General features: G+C 39.3%; 1 protein-coding gene across 1 annotated transcript in view; it reads right to left on the reverse strand.

Annotated features, from left to right (window-relative positions):
- The window catches only part of MACF1 (microtubule actin crosslinking factor 1), a 307,684-nt gene that overhangs the window by 42,796 nt on the left and 246,947 nt on the right, over positions 1–17,941 (reverse strand). Inside the window, exons 70-87 of the mRNA XM_042781878.1 lie at positions 17,230–17,433; positions 15,121–15,352; positions 14,244–14,470; positions 11,876–11,998; positions 11,672–11,773; positions 10,951–11,052; positions 10,676–10,849; positions 10,430–10,585; positions 10,094–10,294; positions 9,430–9,558; positions 8,547–8,720; positions 5,683–5,838; positions 5,363–5,569; positions 5,108–5,227; positions 3,944–4,113; positions 2,610–2,769; positions 1,571–1,765; positions 446–574 (exon numbers count right to left, since the gene is read on the reverse strand). Coding sequence (XP_042637812.1) covers positions 446–574; positions 1,571–1,765; positions 2,610–2,769; positions 3,944–4,113; positions 5,108–5,227; positions 5,363–5,569; positions 5,683–5,838; positions 8,547–8,720; positions 9,430–9,558; positions 10,094–10,294; positions 10,430–10,585; positions 10,676–10,849; positions 10,951–11,052; positions 11,672–11,773; positions 11,876–11,998; positions 14,244–14,470; positions 15,121–15,352; positions 17,230–17,433 — 2,961 coding nt within the window. The remainder of the gene's footprint in view (positions 1–445; positions 575–1,570; positions 1,766–2,609; positions 2,770–3,943; positions 4,114–5,107; positions 5,228–5,362; positions 5,570–5,682; positions 5,839–8,546; positions 8,721–9,429; positions 9,559–10,093; positions 10,295–10,429; positions 10,586–10,675; positions 10,850–10,950; positions 11,053–11,671; positions 11,774–11,875; positions 11,999–14,243; positions 14,471–15,120; positions 15,353–17,229; positions 17,434–17,941) is intronic.

Below are 17,941 nucleotides of genomic sequence, written 5' to 3' on the forward strand. Positions count from 1 at the left end.
CTCCCTTAAAATCTCTCAGTGGGTAGTAAGAACACAATAATTAAAAGAGGAAACAATACTTCCTGTCCTCATTAGCACAGTCAGAATGAGGGCCCAAATACCACATTAGACTTTGCAGCTTGGTAAGTGATGTTGGGGATCAAAATAGGGCCCAAAGATGGTTAAAGGGAAGTCAAACAAAGGAGTGTGTTGGTGAAGGGAAATGGGGTGGAATAACCCACGTTTTCTTTACATAATGCTATACTGTTTGACTCGTACAACCAGTATGTGTAACTTCTGTGAAAATGAATGAATGAATGTTGATCTTTAAGGTGTCACAAAAATCACCAGTCACTTCTCTCATTCACACTGGACCAATGAGCTGGGCTCACTCTAGTTTTGCTCTTTTCTCACAGGAAGTCTGATGTTTCCAAGCATAGATCACCATATGCTGGTGCTGGATTACCTTGTGGGTGTCAATGAGCGACTGCAGGGCTTCTGTGTCATCAGGAAGTGCTCCCCGAAAGCGAAGTGTTTGCTCTGCTTCAGAAAGCCACTCTAGCAGCATGTGGACTGTGTCTCGAAACTCTTCCGCCTGAAGTAACCAAGTGTAAAAGATCAGACTTCTTTCTGCAGCCAGTGGCCTAGACACTGGGGCAAACCACGGAAAGCAGTGGTATCCCTTAGGGCCCTGAGCTCTTCAGTGTACCACAGACACATGATGGTCCTATCCAAGCCCCACAAAAGTCATCTTTCATGGGATTTTTTAAATCAGTACTTGAATTAATTATTTCTCTAATATAAATAAAGGCACTCTGGTGGTACAGTGGTTAAGGCATTTGGCTAACTAAAACATTGGTGGTTCGAACCCCCCAGCTGCTCCGTGGGAGAAAGATAAGGCAGTCTGCTTCTGTAAAGATTTACAGCCTTGAAAACCCAATAGGGGATGCTAAGAGTTGGAATCAACTTAATGGCAGTGAGTTTGGGTGTTTTTGGTTTCTAGTATAGTAAGTGTTAAAAGTCTTGTAGAAAAAAAAAAAAAAAAAAAGGTGGGGACCAGGTTTGCTGGTCCAATAGAGCCTGGTGTAACCACTGAGACTATGGCCCCTAGTTGCCCTTCAGGTCTGGAATTGAACCCACAACTGTGGTTTCCAGCCAAACAAAGTACAGGCATGTGAGTTAAACATTTACCTCAAGTAGACACACGCCCTGGAGAGAACAATCATGGGAGAAGGAAGGGCTGCTTATGCACAGGGAGATAGCTCAGGGTGCAGAAGAGTATGAAGGGATGGACACTGGGAGGAGGTAACTATGGGGAGGAAGTGGGAGGGGAGCTGCTGCATTGTAAATTTTGGTCAATGACATGAGACAAAGTATATGTGAACTGCTGTATGAAAAGTGAATTTACTCTGTAAATCTTCACCCAAATCCTAAAAAAAAAAAAAAAAAAAGTCATATAGAACATTCAGAGTATCAATTTTTGACTTTGCTGGCATTCATTTCAAGACGGCTGGCACCGATCCTGATAAGGAAACTACAGTAGAGCTGCACAAATCCACTCTCCTTTGGGCTGTCCCAGCAAACCTCTTACCTGTTTCAAGGCCTGCTCAAGTCGGCTTTGTTTGGAAACAGAGAGTTTACACACAGTGTCCCAGCGAGTGCTCAGTTCCTGGAGCTGCCCCTTTACCCAAGTGGTATCATCTCGACTATTCTCAATCAGCTCTCGGCCTGACCGCTTCAGTACCTGAACAGTTCCTGTTCGCTTCCCCAGTTCTTTCTGGAAAACCTAGAAAAGAAAACAAAGAATGAGCTTGTCTGAGAAATACTTTGTGTCCAAGAGGCCAAGCCACAGAGAGGTATTATTTAGATCAAGGGTCCTTGGTAGATTCCAATCCCATGTCTGTTATGCAGAGAGAGGTGGGACAACCTATACAAAAGAACCATCAGCTCAGGTATTAAATTGCTTAACTTCCATGAGCTCTGGTGTCATCATCTGTAGAACTGGAGTAATTATACCAACATTTCCAGAATTATGAGTTAAATAAGAGTACATCTACCAGACACATAATAAGAGGTAAAGGTGAATGCTTTGTACAACAGAAGGATATCATTCAGTGCAGCATGACAAGTGTTACTGCTGTGTGCCCTGATTCACAGTGACCCTATATGAGAGTAGAACTGCCCCATAGGATTTACTAGGTTGTACCTTTAGAGGAGATGATGCAGGGTACACTAAATATTGTTGTGCATGGTGTTAGGTTAAGAAGTGGTTATAAAAGCACTCACTTCCATTTTAGGAGGCAGTGGAAATGGGTATCTTTGAGGGTCTCCACCTAAATTTGAATTACTTTGTGACTCAACTGAGGGATACAAACAGGTCTCTCTGTGACCTCAAAGAGTTTTATCACCGCCATATCTGAATCCAATCAATTTTGGTAAATGCTGTTGACTGATGTAGAACTACAGGAACAGTTGCTTTGAACACACAGCAAGGAGTGGCCTCTCTGACAAGCAGGGACACAGGCTCTGTCAGGCTTTCTTCTCCCCTAGACAGTAACGTAGAGCAGAAGATGCACTTACGTACAGGACCAAGCAGCCTTTCCTCCATGCAGCCCAGATCTTGCCCTCACCTTATGAGCATCCATGAGGTTCATGACGAGGTCAAGGTCCCCATGCACAGGCTGGTCCTCGGCCAGCTGTGGCTCCACCTTATACAACCAGTCTACCAGGGCTTGTAAAGCATCCATGAATTGGCCCGAAAACAGTAGGGCCTCCTCCAACTTGTGCTGCCTGAGAAAAGCACACAAACCCCACCATATTTAGGGATTCTTTTTATGAATCGTCCACAATTCTGACTGCTGAAAGGGAATATTGCTTGAACTCTACACAGAGGGCCTTCATGTTGGAATAGTTAGAAATATTATTAAAAATGCTTAAGATTTGAAGAATAATCAATGCTACTGAATTATACATGTAAAAATTGATTTATATTTTGTTGGGTGTATAGCACTGTAATAATAGGAAGAAAAAGTGACTAAGAGATATACCTAAGACATTTTTAATCAAACCATACTCGAGAATGGATTAAATGTAGTGCAGGGGACAGGTATAGATGCCCTTTTGGCATCCTCAAGTGCACTGACTATACCTATGGACATAACTAATCTTGTGTTAGAGGTTTATGGTTTTGGTGTTGGTCTGGCTTTAGATAAGGGTTTCACTCCCAACTGTGTACCAGTTGTATAACTCTGGGCTGTCTCTTAACTTCTTGAACTTCAACTGGCACTGAGTATAAACAGAGATACTGCAATTAACTATAAGGCAGCATTATACAGTGGGTGTTAATGGATGAAAGCACCAGCTTTTGAACCAAATTGCCTAGGTTCAAATCTCAGCTCTGCCACTTAATTCACCCTTGGGGGACTTAAGTAACTGTTTTGTTTTTTCATCTGTAAAATGGGATAATAAAATAACTCACCTTAGTGGTGGCTGTATAATTAAATGGTTAGTAGGCACTGTCTCATAGTTCATAGAGTGGCCTATAAGTTGGAATCAACACAATTGCAGTGGGTTTTTTGAGGCACTGTCTGGGGTGTACCAAGTGCTCTCAGTAAAGGTTAGGTATTACTACAGTTAAATGAGATAATGCATATATAGGCTTTGCACACTGTCTGACACAAGGTAAGAGCACTCAACGAGATAGTTACCGATCTTCAATTACTGCTGGGTTGATTTTGTGGCCTTCTCCATTTTTAATAGTGAGGATCAAGTTTAAAGTAAGAATATTTTAATATATTTTATTCTAATAATTTTGAATAATTTCATAACTCTATGAACTACTTGCAACATGGAAAGATGCTGTAAAAACAGTAACTAATGCATTAGCTCTATTACCATCTTATGGACGACTCCAATAGCAGAGCCTCTTAGTTTTGGGGTCCATGAAGGGGACATTTATGCTCACCGCTCCACAGACTTGCCACAAACAGTATCCCATTTGTCTCTGACTTCTCCCAGTAAGTTGTCAAGTTTTTGAGTATCATCAGGAAGCAAAGTCTTTTCTTTCAGTGCTCTACCAGTTCTGATTGTGGTATCATACACAGGCTGTTTGCCACCAAGAGTTTTCTGAAACTCCTATGTTTCCAAAAACGAAAGAAACAAATATGTTAAAAGTTAGATAACTTCTTTGCTTGGGAAAAAAAATTTGAGTTTCCAGGTTGACGACCAAATATAGGATAAATATCACTACTTCCATGAACCAAAATTAGCAATAACTTATCCCTAAAAAGTTTGTAAGTGAACCCCAGCCTCAATGACCCTGAGACCAGAAGAACTAGATGGTGCCTGGCTACCACTGCTGACCACTCTGAAAGGGATCATAATAGGAGGTCCTGGAGAGAGTGGTAGGAAAACGTGGAACAAAACTCAAAATCTCAAGAAAGACCAGAGTTACTGGTTTGATAGAGACTGGTAGAACCTCCCTATGGTTCCACCAGAGACTATGGCCCTTAGATACCCTTCAAACCTGAAACTGAACTCATCCCTATGGCTCAACTTTCAAACAAATGACAGACAAGCCTATAAGGCAAAAAAAAACACCAGGGAGGTATGTATTCCTTAGAATAATCAACCATATGAGATCCAAAGGGCAGATCAAAGGCAGTAAGGGACATACAGGACAAATGGAAATGGTAAACACAGGGAAGTGGTAAGAGTGCTGTTACATCACTGCAATCAATGTCACCAAACAAAATGTGCATGAATTGTTGAATGATAAACCAATCTGCTTTGTAAACTTTCACCCAAATCATTAATAAAAAAAATTAAAAAAAAAAAAAAATTTTTTTTGGTAAATTTGTTATGCCATATACAGCAGTGCATGCCAATTTTTTTTTAAAAAGACCTAAGTTTTAACTAGTTAATCCACACAATTACTTTGTTTGAACTGCTATCTGAGTGAGCAGAAGGATACTGTCATGGTTCAACAGTGTCTAGACATAAAATAGGACCCTCTTGACTTTTTAACATTAACCAATTAGTTTACTTCTGACTGGCTCTTTTACTCTTAGCAAGCTGTGAGCTTTAGTGAGTACCACACTCAGGACCTACGAGCAATCAACTGCTTTACCTTGTGCTTAGAAAGCTGAAGTTTAATTTTGTCTGGGTCATTGGATATCTCCAGTTCTGAGTCCAGGTGACTCTCTGCATCTTCTAGCCAGTCAATCAGTTTCTTCCAAGCTTCATGGAACTAAAATTAGATAAGAAATAAGTTACAATAGGAATGAATAACCAAACTATACAATACTTTTATGAGACCACTCCTCGGGCTCAATGTATACAGTACAACATTGTTCAATAAATTAGAATTTTTTTTTTAACTTACTTGTTTTGCCCGCTTCCTGGCATCATCTAATGATCTCCCTCTTTCAATAGAACGCTGGACAACTTTCTCCCACCGAGACTGGACACTAACCAACAAATTCTTGATCAGAACAACATCCTGTTTTTGGCTAAGGAACTTTAACTGATTTCCTGTCTGATCCAGCTCAATTATCTGGTCTCGATGAGCATTTACTTCATTAGCAAAAACCTGAGAGAAAAGCATCATTCTTTTTAAACTTAAGGTGAGGTAGAGGAGTTATTTCTTCCAACTATTCTTTTCAAAAGGAAGGTAACAACACCATAATAACAGAGTTATGTTACCTTGTGCTCCTCTATCTGGGAAAGGACGGTGTTTAGAATAAGGCTGGGAGGAGAAGCGATGTTTAAACTCTGCTCTGCTAGAGTGAGCCAGTTGATAAACTCTTGTAGGGAATTCTGGAATTCTGTTGCCAGGCTGAGGGCTTCTTCCAGTTTTGACTGCATTTTAATTAGGAAAAAAAAAACACAAAAAGAAAAAGTGCCAAATTCAGGAATTATAGCTTCGTGGACAAAGACATGAATTGTACACCAAATGAAATGACCTCTGAAAAAGGAGGCCTCATTTAATCAACTCCAAACATGCCTTGTTTGTAAAGAAGGGGACATTTAATGTTAGTGTGTGAAACTGACACAAACGGACAATAACTATGCACATGGAAAAGGAAAGCAAGCACAATTAGCATCTAAGCTGCTTTCTTGGTCTCTTTCCACTTCCTGAGACATCAAAAGACAGGAATAAAACTATTCAATAACTGTGAGGGAACAGACCCCTCAGTGGTGACAGCTGCAGGAGCCACAACCTGGTTTGGGCAAAGATTGCTCCCTTCAATGTAATTTTTGTGGAGTAAAAACAATTAAATGAAAGTGCAGTGCTTTCTATTTAAATAAATGTTTTCCTAAAATATGGCATCTGAAAATGTCTTAGTCTGAAGCATGGTTATGCTATAAACAGAAAAGGTGATAAAAGAAGCCACAGAATTCTAAGCAAAATTTTGGCTGAACTAGATGTATATTTTGAGATACTTTGTTTATTTATGCTAAATGATCTAAATCAGAACAGCCAGAACACTGGCTCATTTAGGGCCAGCGCTATTCTCCACAAGTACACCCCAATCCCACATGTCCAGAAGCTTCATCCTCAGAGACCTCTACATCACAGTGATGACTTCTGTCTCTGGCCCGTCTAACAGGCAGGCCAATAAAATAATGGCAGGTTGTTAAAAATGAATTTATGTAAAATATTCACAGGAAAAAAACCCAAAGATGTACTATTGTTAATCAACTAGTGTTACTTCTAGTTGATTGGTTTCTATAAGATTTTTATTTTCTTCTTTGTGCTTTCAGGTTACTTTTGTAACCTGGAGAAAAAAAATTACAATGAATGCTATAAAATGTACAGACTCAGTCTAAACAAATCAAGGGGCCAAATCAAACCCCTCTCAAATTTATCATATAAATGTTTAGAAGTTAATATACTGCAAGTTCCTAGATGGCAGGAATTCTTTCCACATTGTTTTTAAATCTACATATTCTTTAACAGAGCAACATACACATGTAATAAATGATCTTAGTGATCCTGAGATAAAATGTTTCCACAAAATGAAAAATGACTACCCTTGATGTCCAGTCTTTGCTTGACCAGCTCCACTGATGATGACCTCTTGAGGGAGCCCACTCCACTGTTGGAACAACCCTCTAAAAAATTCTTGATTATGAGCCAGAATCTGCCTGTTTTTTTTCAGCAGCCTTAGTTCTTTTCCCGTTTACAGGAACTATAGATAGATGACAGACTGTTCAAGATATAGAATACAGCCTTACACTCAGGTCCTCCACAGCCATTCAAAATTACCAGACCTCACACTGGAAGCACTCTAGGAAATTAATGCTTCTCTCAAAATGTTCATTTATAAGTGACTCTTTTATGTCCTTCTGTCCATTAAATTCCACAAAGGCAGGGTCTATGTCTTTATTTATTTAAAATTATTATTATTATTTTTTGTGTGTGTGTGTGATTTGGGTGAAAATTTACAGAGCAAATTCATTTTCCATACAACAGTTCATACACATTTTGTTTCTTGCCACTGACTGCACTCCCCATAAGGTAACAGCTCTCTTCCCACTTCCTCCCTGTGGTTACTTTTTCCCTGTGTCCTTCTTTCCTATGCATTTCTGCTCTCTGTGAGCTGTCTTCCTGTGCAAATACTGCCCTTCTGATTTCCCACAGCTGACTGTTTTAAGGAGTGTACCTACCTGATGTAAATGTTCACTTCTACGCCTATTATTTGGCTGGAAGCCAGGGGAGCGAGTTCAATTCCAGGCCCAAAGGGTGACTAGGGGCCATAGACTTGGGGGTCTCACCATCTCTATCAGACCAGTAAGCTGGGTCATTTTTATGATTTTGAGTTCCATTCCACATTTTTTTCCCCACTCTATCCAGGAACTTCTATTTTGATCCCTTTCCAAATGGCTGTATGTCTTTATTGTTTCCATTATATACAGTGTCTGGTACATACATGGTCAAAACTATTTATTAAATAGATATGGACAACAGATCTGAACACGTATTTCACATTTAATCTAACCAGCACAAAGTAAAACTCCATACTCATGAAAAAACAATCTTTTTAGATAAATGTCTTGATTGCCCCTTTTAGAAGATAATTTGTTCTGAGGAAGAGCCACATCAAACACTTCTTTCCTTTTAGTAAATTTCCTTGCATTTTGCACTTACACTAGAAACCAAATTCCTATGGGAAATTAGTCTAACTCTTTGCGTGCCCTGCTCCCAACATTACTAATCTTGAGTCACCACCTGAAAACAAAAGCTTGTTTTTAAAATCCTTCAGTCATTGAGTAGTGATAGGCAGTAAAGTCTTAACTAGGTAAAGAAAAGGAATCAGTATGAATACTGGCAGAAACTAGTATGATCAATGCAATTTGACACAGGTGGACAAAAGAAATTTAACAGCAAAGAGAGCTTGATTAGTATGAAGACTTTACTGACGATATCAGTTCTGCAACTTCTCTTACCATATATTAGTCTTTGAAAAATCTTAATAGAAATAATATGGAATCATCAAACAAACTACTCAAACACAGTAATCACACACTATGTTTTATAATCACACACTGTTTTAAAATAATACCTTTCTTTCTTCCATCTTACTGCTGACCACATGCCACTTCTGTTCTAAGAGTGCTACACTCTGTTCTGTCTTTGAGCCAGACCCAGACTCATCCCGGCTTAGAAGCATAAGTCTGCCTTTGTCAAGCAGGTGATTGTAAGTCTCTTCCTTCGCTTTCAGTTGGGAATAGAGCTCCTGCAAGAAAAGGCAGCAGATATCAACAATATAAATTCTCTGGGGTCTATATTCTATGGAAAATAGATACCCAGACACAGATTTAGGAACACAGCCTGGATAAGTCCAGGCAGGTTTCATCTAGATCAAAAGTCTTTTTTTGGGGCCTACTTCAACTGCTTAGTTATTGTGGAATGAAACTCACAGCTCTTTAATTTAAAATGATTGTCACCAAGTAATTAGGAAAAAAAATCATTTTTCTTTAGGATCAGCGATCACAAAAAAAGACTCTAATAATTTATTTCCCCTTTTCATAAAGGATTTGCCTTGAAATTATATTCTCAGAACGCTATCTTGACATATTAGCATTATCGAATGCATTTACCGAAACTCATACTAAACAGTCCTTTTCAAAACACAACCATCTGCGTTATGCATTTATCCTCTTGATGCTCTCCTCTTTAAGTTAATGTCCTTGTGCCAACTCAACTGATCACCTCAAAATTTACCAGTTCACCAATGTATTTCCATTTGGCCCTTCCCTGTGTCTACTGCTGCCTATGTCAAAATATTAAAAGCTCTGAATAAGCAACACTCCCTAATGTGGTACATTCACTGTCAGTAAAAATGTAGGACTTTATAGATTCCCAGATACACGTATCTGTATGAATTAAAAAAGGAGCTAATGAATATAGGATACTAATGCTCAGTTTGAGGAATTCTCCATTACCATATGTGTATCAAGCTGTTCTCTAGCAGTTTCGGGAAGTCCTCCTGTAGGCTTAGATGCAGAAAGCTGGCTCTCCATTCCAGTCAGTTCCAAGAGGAAATCTTCAATTTCACTGTGGAAACCTTGGGCCTTTTGAGAAAAGACATGCCAGCAACATCAGTAGTCAATTCTTAGTTTCAAAAGTAAACTTTCTAAATGACCATACAAGGACTCTATTTTGAGGGAGGAAATTTGGACTTGGCTCGGGCAGAGTTATTCTGTTGCTGGATTAGCATGGGGCCAATCTATTGTTCACTGTTAGAATGCAGGAGAATCCTTAAGACTCCCTACAACATTACAGAGGTCTGATATAATCTGGTGAACTGATTACTGAACATGAAGGGATCTGACTTGATCCAAGTATCTGAATCTGTGAAAAAGGTTTGCAATGGTGAAGATTTACTAACTTTGAATAGTATTTAAAGATATTGGACTATAAAGCAATTAAAAAAAAAAGAACAACTCAATGAAAAACTGTTCTTTCCAGACAGGTGCTGGCACAGAATGGACCAAACTCTTAAGACATCGGGAGTTGTACTCTGAGTTGCCTTTTCTCTGACATAGGCTTTCTTCTGAATGTTATTACGTGCAAAGCTCTGCCCCCCAACTCTGATGATGCACACACCTGCTGTAGTGTCGACTGAAGCTGCTGCTCCCTCTCCTCTGTTTTTTGTAACACTGACTCCCAGCACTGGTTCATAGTTTCCAAACGGCTCCTTAAACTGCTGGCATCATCATCTCCAGCACTAGATTCAAGAAGCTCATTGCCAGCTTTGTTGACTGTTTCCACTGTGGCTTGATGGGCCAAAACATCATTTTTGAGAACCTAAAGAATGTTGAACAACAATAACTCTATCACTATCATTAAGTTTGATTCCCTATCGCACATTACCAGGAGGCTTCTGGTGGCAGTATTAGGTCTCAAACAATTAGGCTTAGAGATGAAAACTAAAATACTCACATGGTGCTTTGCAAGCTCAACTTCAATGACTTTTGGGTCTCCACTTATTGGTCTCTGAGCATCTAACAACTCTTCAGTGTGAATCAGCCAACTCATTAGTTCCTCTAAGGCATGCTGGAACTGACCAAGGGCCAACAAAGCACCTTCCAGCTTATGCTGCTCAGAAAAAGATATAAGGGGAATATCTGTTAAGAAATTAAACACAGCAGTTAGTAGTTTATTTCTCTATGCTACCATCTGCCTTACCTGTCTATGGGCAATTTTCTCACCCAGGTTTTCCCAGAGGTGTTTCAGTTCTGTCAATGGTTCTCGTATAATGTCCCTGTCTGTTTCATCAGTAGCTTTCTTTAACATCAGTTCACCCTGGTGATTGAGCTTCTCCATCTCAATTTGTTGTTGATAAACTTCCACTTTGAACTCCTATCAAAGACAAATTTAATGTTAACAATGAAACAAGCCTTTAAAACTTAAGAAGGCCCACAGAAGTAGGTAATCTTCAAAAGCCATTCCCAGATACAGACCTTCATTTCATTTAACTGATCTTTAACAGTGTTCAGGTCAGTGCCAACAGGGGGCATGGTGCAGAGTTTAATCACAGTGTTATCTAGCCAGTCAAACATAGCCTAAAATTAAAAGAAATGAAAACATAACTGGTTGGGAGAGGATAGGCATTATCTCTGCTGACATAAGCAGACATAAGTCAAAGCATACCATGTTGTTTCTGGTTTTAGGTGGGGGCAGAGGTTAAGGGATAATAATCCTTTTTCCAGTAATATGGAGATTCAGGAACTAAGTTAACATTAACAAGATAACGTCCAAAATAAATTGCTATCTGGAAATACTAAATTAGAATAAGAGTTAGTATTTCTCATTAACGGGCAGCAAGCTGATGACATCCCAACGCTAATGTGCCACACTGTCTTTTAAGATAATTTGGGTTTGGAAACTCTAGCAAATAATGATTTTCACAACAAGGCCAACTTCACTGTGTAGCCACCATGAGGATAAATACAACAAGCATGCAATGGTGATAAAAATGGCAGGAAAAGAAAAATTTTTATATACATCAGTGTTTTTCTTAACAGAAATGGAAAACTTTGGCTAGAAATGGGAAACCAGCACTGTCTTAGGCTTGAGAATGTTGTAGTGCTATCAAGGTGATGCGCTCTTGTAATGAATTCAGAGAGTGACATAAGTGGGGAGAGTCCACATTTCCCTGGTGATCACCTCCTGGCCTCTCACCTGTAGGGTGTCCTGATACTGCACAGCAGCTTGCATAGCATCCTCAAGCTTTTCTAGCCTCTCTTTCCATGTTTTGTTTAAGTTCTCCCAGGCATTATTCATCTAGAAGAAAAACATTCAATCAGATACTTAAATTACGTAATGCTACTCTTCAGTCCGAGCCCACTAGCATTTCACCTGAATCCCTTCTGCACGTTGCCATACCTCATCAATGCTCTTCTTCACCTCGGGCTTCTCAGTTTCTCCACAGGCAAAAATCAAATCTGCTCCAAGGATTCGAATAAACTCCAGCTCCTCATGTAGACCATCTGTCTCCTCCTTAATAGTCTAGATGTAAATGAGCAGAACATAAGCCAAAACAGAAAACAGAACTTCTCAAACTGTGTAAATGCAATTTATACCCTATCAATAGCAGATGTTGAGCAGGACTGTCAATTTCACAAAAGCTTGCCAATGTTCTTAATATACTGTCTATCTAGACAGTGAAACTTCAGATACTGAGTGGTTATTTTTCACATTGGGGAAGATGGAATGAGCTTCAATAGTGAGCTCATCCCTTCCTTTTGTTAAGCATCTGCCAAGTAGATAGTCCTATGCAAGTTCCTACGAAAAGCATCAAGAGATAATTTTTGTCTCCAAGGAATATATCAACAAGGGTATTAAAATAATACGTCACAAATTTAAGGGCTGAGAGACTACCATAATAGGAGTTAAATAGGCAGTATAATCTTGAAGAAAGCCAGTTTTGTGCCAGGTCTTAAAAAGTGGTTTATGGACTGACACTAACAGAGATGGGAAGGAGGAGGAGAATTTCTATATAGAATTGCTGAAATAAAAGTAAGACATAAGACAGATAATATCAAGGCAGACTTAGTTCATGCTAAATGGACAGACTCCCCAAAAAGAATGGAAAAAAGTTTGTCAAAGTAACAACTGTTAGCTCTGAATGGTGAGTTCACAATTGATTTTTCTTTTCTACCATCTATTTTTCTATACTAAAAAACAATTTTTTTTTGAAAACTGTATTGTGCTTTAGGTCAAAGTTCACAAGGCAAATTAGTTTTCCGTTCAATAATTCATACACACATTGTTCTATGACATTGGCTGCCATGCCCACATTGTATCTAGGCTTTACTCATTTCTACCCTAGGTTCCCCATTTCCATTAGTCCAGTCTCCCTGCTCCTCCTTGCCTTCTCATCTGTGCTTCAGGACAACTGCTGCCCTTTTGGTCTCGTACAGCTGTGCTCATAAAGAAACATATTCCTCATGGGTGTTACTGATTTTTTCATAGGCTAGTCTATTATTTTGTTGAGATGTGACCTCTGGGAGTGGCTTCAGTTCAAATACTGACTTAGGGCCTACAGTCTTGGGGATTCCCCCAGATTCTATTAGATAAGTAAGGCTGGTCTTTTTTATGAATTTGATTTTTGTTCTACATTTTCACCCATTCTAACGGGGACCCTCTACTCAGTTCCTTGTTAGAGTGGCTGGCAGTGGTACCCAGGCACCATCTAGTCCTTCTGGTTTCAGGATAGAAGAGGCAGTAGTTCATGCTGGCCATTGGTCCTTTGGACTAACTGCCTGAGTCTTTCGTTTTCTTCACTCTCCTTTGCTCCAGGTGAGAAGAGACAATAGATGTACCTTAGATGGCTGCTTACAAGCAGCCCAGATGCTATCACCAAACTAGGATGTAGAACATCATGTTTATGAACTGTTACACCAACTGATCTAGATATCTCCCAAGATGATGGTTCTTAGCCTTCAAGCTCAGTAATTCAGTCCCATAAAGTGTTTGGTTACATCTAAGAAGTTTCCATAACTGTGCTCCCTACGTACTCTATAATACATGAATATACATGCAGCACATACAAATATGTACACAGAAATGCTCACAACTGTATTTATATATAGGAGCCCTATAAACACAGTGGTTAAGGTGCTAACTGAAACGTCAATGGTTCAAATCCACCAGCTGCTCAGTGGGAGAAAGATGTGGCAGTCTGCTTCCACAAAGATTTATAGCCTTGGAAACCCTATGGGGAAGTTCTACTCTGTCCTATAGGGTCACTATGAGTCAGAATCAACTTGATGATAGTAGGATTGGTTTTGTTTGGCTTACACCTACATATGCATGCAGGTATAATTCCATATGACCTCCCGTCCCTATTTAGTATACATAACTACTTACATATCGAGTCACAAATGATTATTACTACTGTTGCAGGATTGTGTACATTATACATTTATCACAGTTGCCCTTTATTCCTCTGCACTCCTCAGTGTCTTCTTTGCCTTGGTCACGTTATGCTTACTTCACCCACACTGTGTATTGCCTGTCCCCTCACCAGAATTAACATGTGTCTACTATCTAGTTAGTGTTCTCCCTCTCATTCTTGGTAACCATCAAAGAATGTTGGGTATTTTTTTTGAAGTGGAAAAAAATCGTGTTAAACTTAAAAAACAAAACAAACCATTTATGGTACTCTGCCTGGCAAAGCAGCCAATACAACATACTTGGACAAAGTGATTTCCTAGAGGAAAAACACCTAATTGAAAGAGTTTTGTCTTACCTCAGCAGCTTCAACCTGTTGTTTGATAATGGATGGGTCAATGCCTGGGCTTTCCAAATCATGGACAATATCCTGGGTGTCTTTGATGGTGGTCAAGAGAGCCGCCATGTCATACCAGAACTTCTCTGCTAACTCAAGGACATCAAGGAATTTAATTTCTCGCTCTTCAGCCCGAGCTTTGATATCCTCCCAGAAGAATACCATTTGATCCAATTTATCCTGGATCTCTGAGGTGGTAAAGAAGAGATGTGAATAGGGCTTCTCTAAATACTTGAAATCAGCCTCATCAGAAATTCCAACCAACTATGACATTTTCAATGAAATCATCCTTAAGAAAAGCTCTGAAAATTTTCAATTAAAGGACAGTTTTCCACCTTAGACTTATTACTTTCACTTTAGCAATTTTCCCTTAGGCTGATCTCCCACATAAAGCAAGCATACAGATAATCTGGAAATGTTAACCTTGTAACATAAAGATACTGCTAAGATACAAAACTCCTAAAAACAAAGGAGCTAGGGTAAGAATTCTTATTTCCAGTGTTCTGTGTTGAACTTGCTGTATGTTTTCCCACAGAAAGTGTTATAAAAGGTAGTGATGTTCTACCCACTATTGATACTGTAGCTTACTCACATTAGGGGGTTAAAGGAGCATTTGTTAACTTCTCTGGGAAATCTAACTACCAATTATAACCTTGTTTCAATGAGGAAATGTGTTCCGAACTCTCAATGACTTTCAAATGACTTTCTGGAATACTTAATACTTGAGGACTACCTTTATATCCAATGATGAAATATATCTAGTGAGATACTGGAGATAATAACAGCCTAGAATTTATTCTATTGATATTCTTTAAAAATAAACAGATTAGTTAAGCACCTTTTGCAGCCAGATCCTTGTCAGCTCCCTGAGATCGCCCAATGAGCTCTTCTCCACGGCGTTTCAGGGCCTCAAAGGAAGGTTGTAGTTTTTCTAGCTCCATGGTGGCACTTTTATTGTCACTGATGCACTCTCTAATCTTGTCTACTTCAGCAGGGATCAATGGTGGCATGCGCAGGCGAGAGGAAAGATTCTCCAGAGTCTCCAACATGGGCTCAATTTTATCATGAAACTAAACAAATGTTGGATTGTTTAGCCACCACAATAATTCTATCACACTTCTGGGGAAAATTTTAGGGAATAAGGCAAAGGTATAAACCTACTACTGTTTAGTTTAACCTGTACTACGGATAACTTTAGGATAACTATGCCCAGCAAGAACCCTGAGGGCTATCAATCAAGTGTTGGGTTTGGCTAAGAAATTATTTGACCATAGTACACCAGAGCCATCCCATCAGAAAAAAGAATGCAAATATTTAACAACCAAAAAGTTATTAAGCAAGATACCAGAAATCAACTCAGATCATTAGTGCTGTCACAGTATTTCTCCTATTCCAACTAATGTGACAAGAAAGACTATGAAACTGGTGAGCGTCAGAGTCAGTGTGTCAACATCTCAGATGACAGTTGCATGCAACAGACTAGACCAACAAGTTAGATGCCCTCTACCAGCTGTGTAAATGAATGGGGAGCTCAATATGCACATGACTAGGAGTTTAAAAGTATAATGGCATGCAATTTAACGACCCACTGTATGTAACAGTGAGAAACGAAAATGCTGTAATGATGAAAGGTAATTAAAGAAGGTCAAATCTAACTTTATTTTAAATTAACAACTAGCTTCTCACTTTTCTGGTTCTTTCAAAACATGACTAGAAAAATTTTCATTTATAATCTTAATTGGAGAGAGGGAAAAGGGAGCAAAAAGAATAAGGTTGTCTTCTAAAAGAGCTTCCTAAAATGAACTCTGGAAAAAACAACTCTGGATTATTAAGTAAGGATTATTAACGTTAAGTAAAAAATGGTGGGATTCCCTTAACAAAATCGCTTTCCATCACTCCCTAACTTCTAGGTTCCGCCCCAAAGGAAACTGGCATAATAAACTGCACTAGGGTTAGGGAAATTTCCTTATAGGTAATGACTTCAATTTTCAGCTTTATCCCAGTGGGGGTGGGTACCTTACCTCCGTAATCTGTAATGGTGGGCGCAGTCAACACAACAATGAAATGTGACGATGTGGGGAAGACAGGAGCAGGCAGCAACAACATAAAGTAACACATTCCACAATGTGAGTGAGAGATGGGATGGAAGGTGGGGGGAAAAACTCGAGTAAGTACAAATATTAACCAAGAATACTGACTAAACATAGGAATAAAATACCCAGACATGACAAAAGTACCACTAATAGTAATGTATTAGTTGAAAAGTATGTAGTTACATGCTTTAAACTCAACTGCTGGTGGCTGATACTTCTCTTTGGCTCTTACATCTCCCTACTCAAGCATCTTTTTCTGAACTAGAAGCTAGCTGGTGGCCTCTTGATTAAGAAGACTATGTACTGTCATCCTAACTCTGAAAAGTAATAGGCCCAACGGGAACCTGACCTTTCTTGAAGTATTCATTGCTTTTGATTCTGCTAGATGAGTTTATCCAACATTATCCCTGCTAAAAGTTTTCAGGGAAACTGGTGGTGCAGTGGTTAAAGCATATGGCTGCTAACCAAAAGGCAGTGGTCTGAACCCACCAGCCACTCTGTGGGAGAAAGATGAGGTAGTCTGCTTCCAGAAAGATTTATAGCCTTGGAAACCCTATGGGGCAATTCTACTCTTTACTATAGGTTGCTATGAGTTGGAATTGACCCAATGGCAAGGGGTATCAACAGATAATATACCAGCCAAGATGCATTTTACCCTCTTTACAGTGTTAGTATACCAACGTTCCTTGGAATAAAAATGTAAGTAAGTAGTATTTCCCAGTTTATTGATAGTACATCATCAGCATGCGGGGTCAGGGCCTTTCTGAACACAGAAGCATACCTGATACAGAGATGACCTCTTGCTTAGACTAAAGGACAGTTGAAGGTTATATGAGCTTAAGACACACGTGTACCTGAGCAGACTGGGAAACAGCTTCATCCAGAGCCAGAGCCCGCTGGCGCACCTCCTCTTTTATTTGGGCATACATGTTTTCTGCTTTCTGGTATTTTTCTTCTACCATTTCCCCCTCCTCAGGGTTTAGCTCCTTTAGTTGTGGACCTATCTTCAGTAGCTTATCAATATGAGGTTTATGTTCAGCAATGGATTCCCTTAGTTGCTATGTAAAGAAATATGAATTCAAACATATGAGTATTTTTATATCAGTTTATTTATTCACATAACTTGATCATAGCTTATAATCAACTTTGAAAGCAATAGACTAAAGTGTTAAAAAGCACTGAGTGCAGCATCACACAATTTATGGGGAACAAAAAACACCTAAGTCTTGGGCTCTGACACTACCTGTTTCTTCTAATTTTCAAAAGTCAGTTCAGACGTTCCATAACCCAGAAAATCTTTCTGGCACATCCTTTCCCACTCCTTCTGTACTCATAAATACCTCTACGTATGATATTATTGTAATTTACATGGTTTAACACCTGTCTTCTTCACCACAATGAGAAACACCAAGCAAGATATGCTATGGATAGCAACATTTCTGGTAATCCACCTGCTCCTTCGCCCTACTCATGGCTACTTCCAGTTTACACCTTTCACTTTCAAGGATATGGGGATAGGTATACACATAGGCCATAAACCAGAAATAAAATAAACATCTAAAAAGC

This window comes from Orycteropus afer, unplaced genomic scaffold, assembly GCF_000298275.1.
Source record: "Orycteropus afer afer isolate SDZICR_OR568_19922 unplaced genomic scaffold, OryAfe1.0 scaffold00192, whole genome shotgun sequence".
Classification (NCBI taxonomy): domain Eukaryota; kingdom Metazoa; phylum Chordata; class Mammalia; order Tubulidentata; family Orycteropodidae; genus Orycteropus; species Orycteropus afer.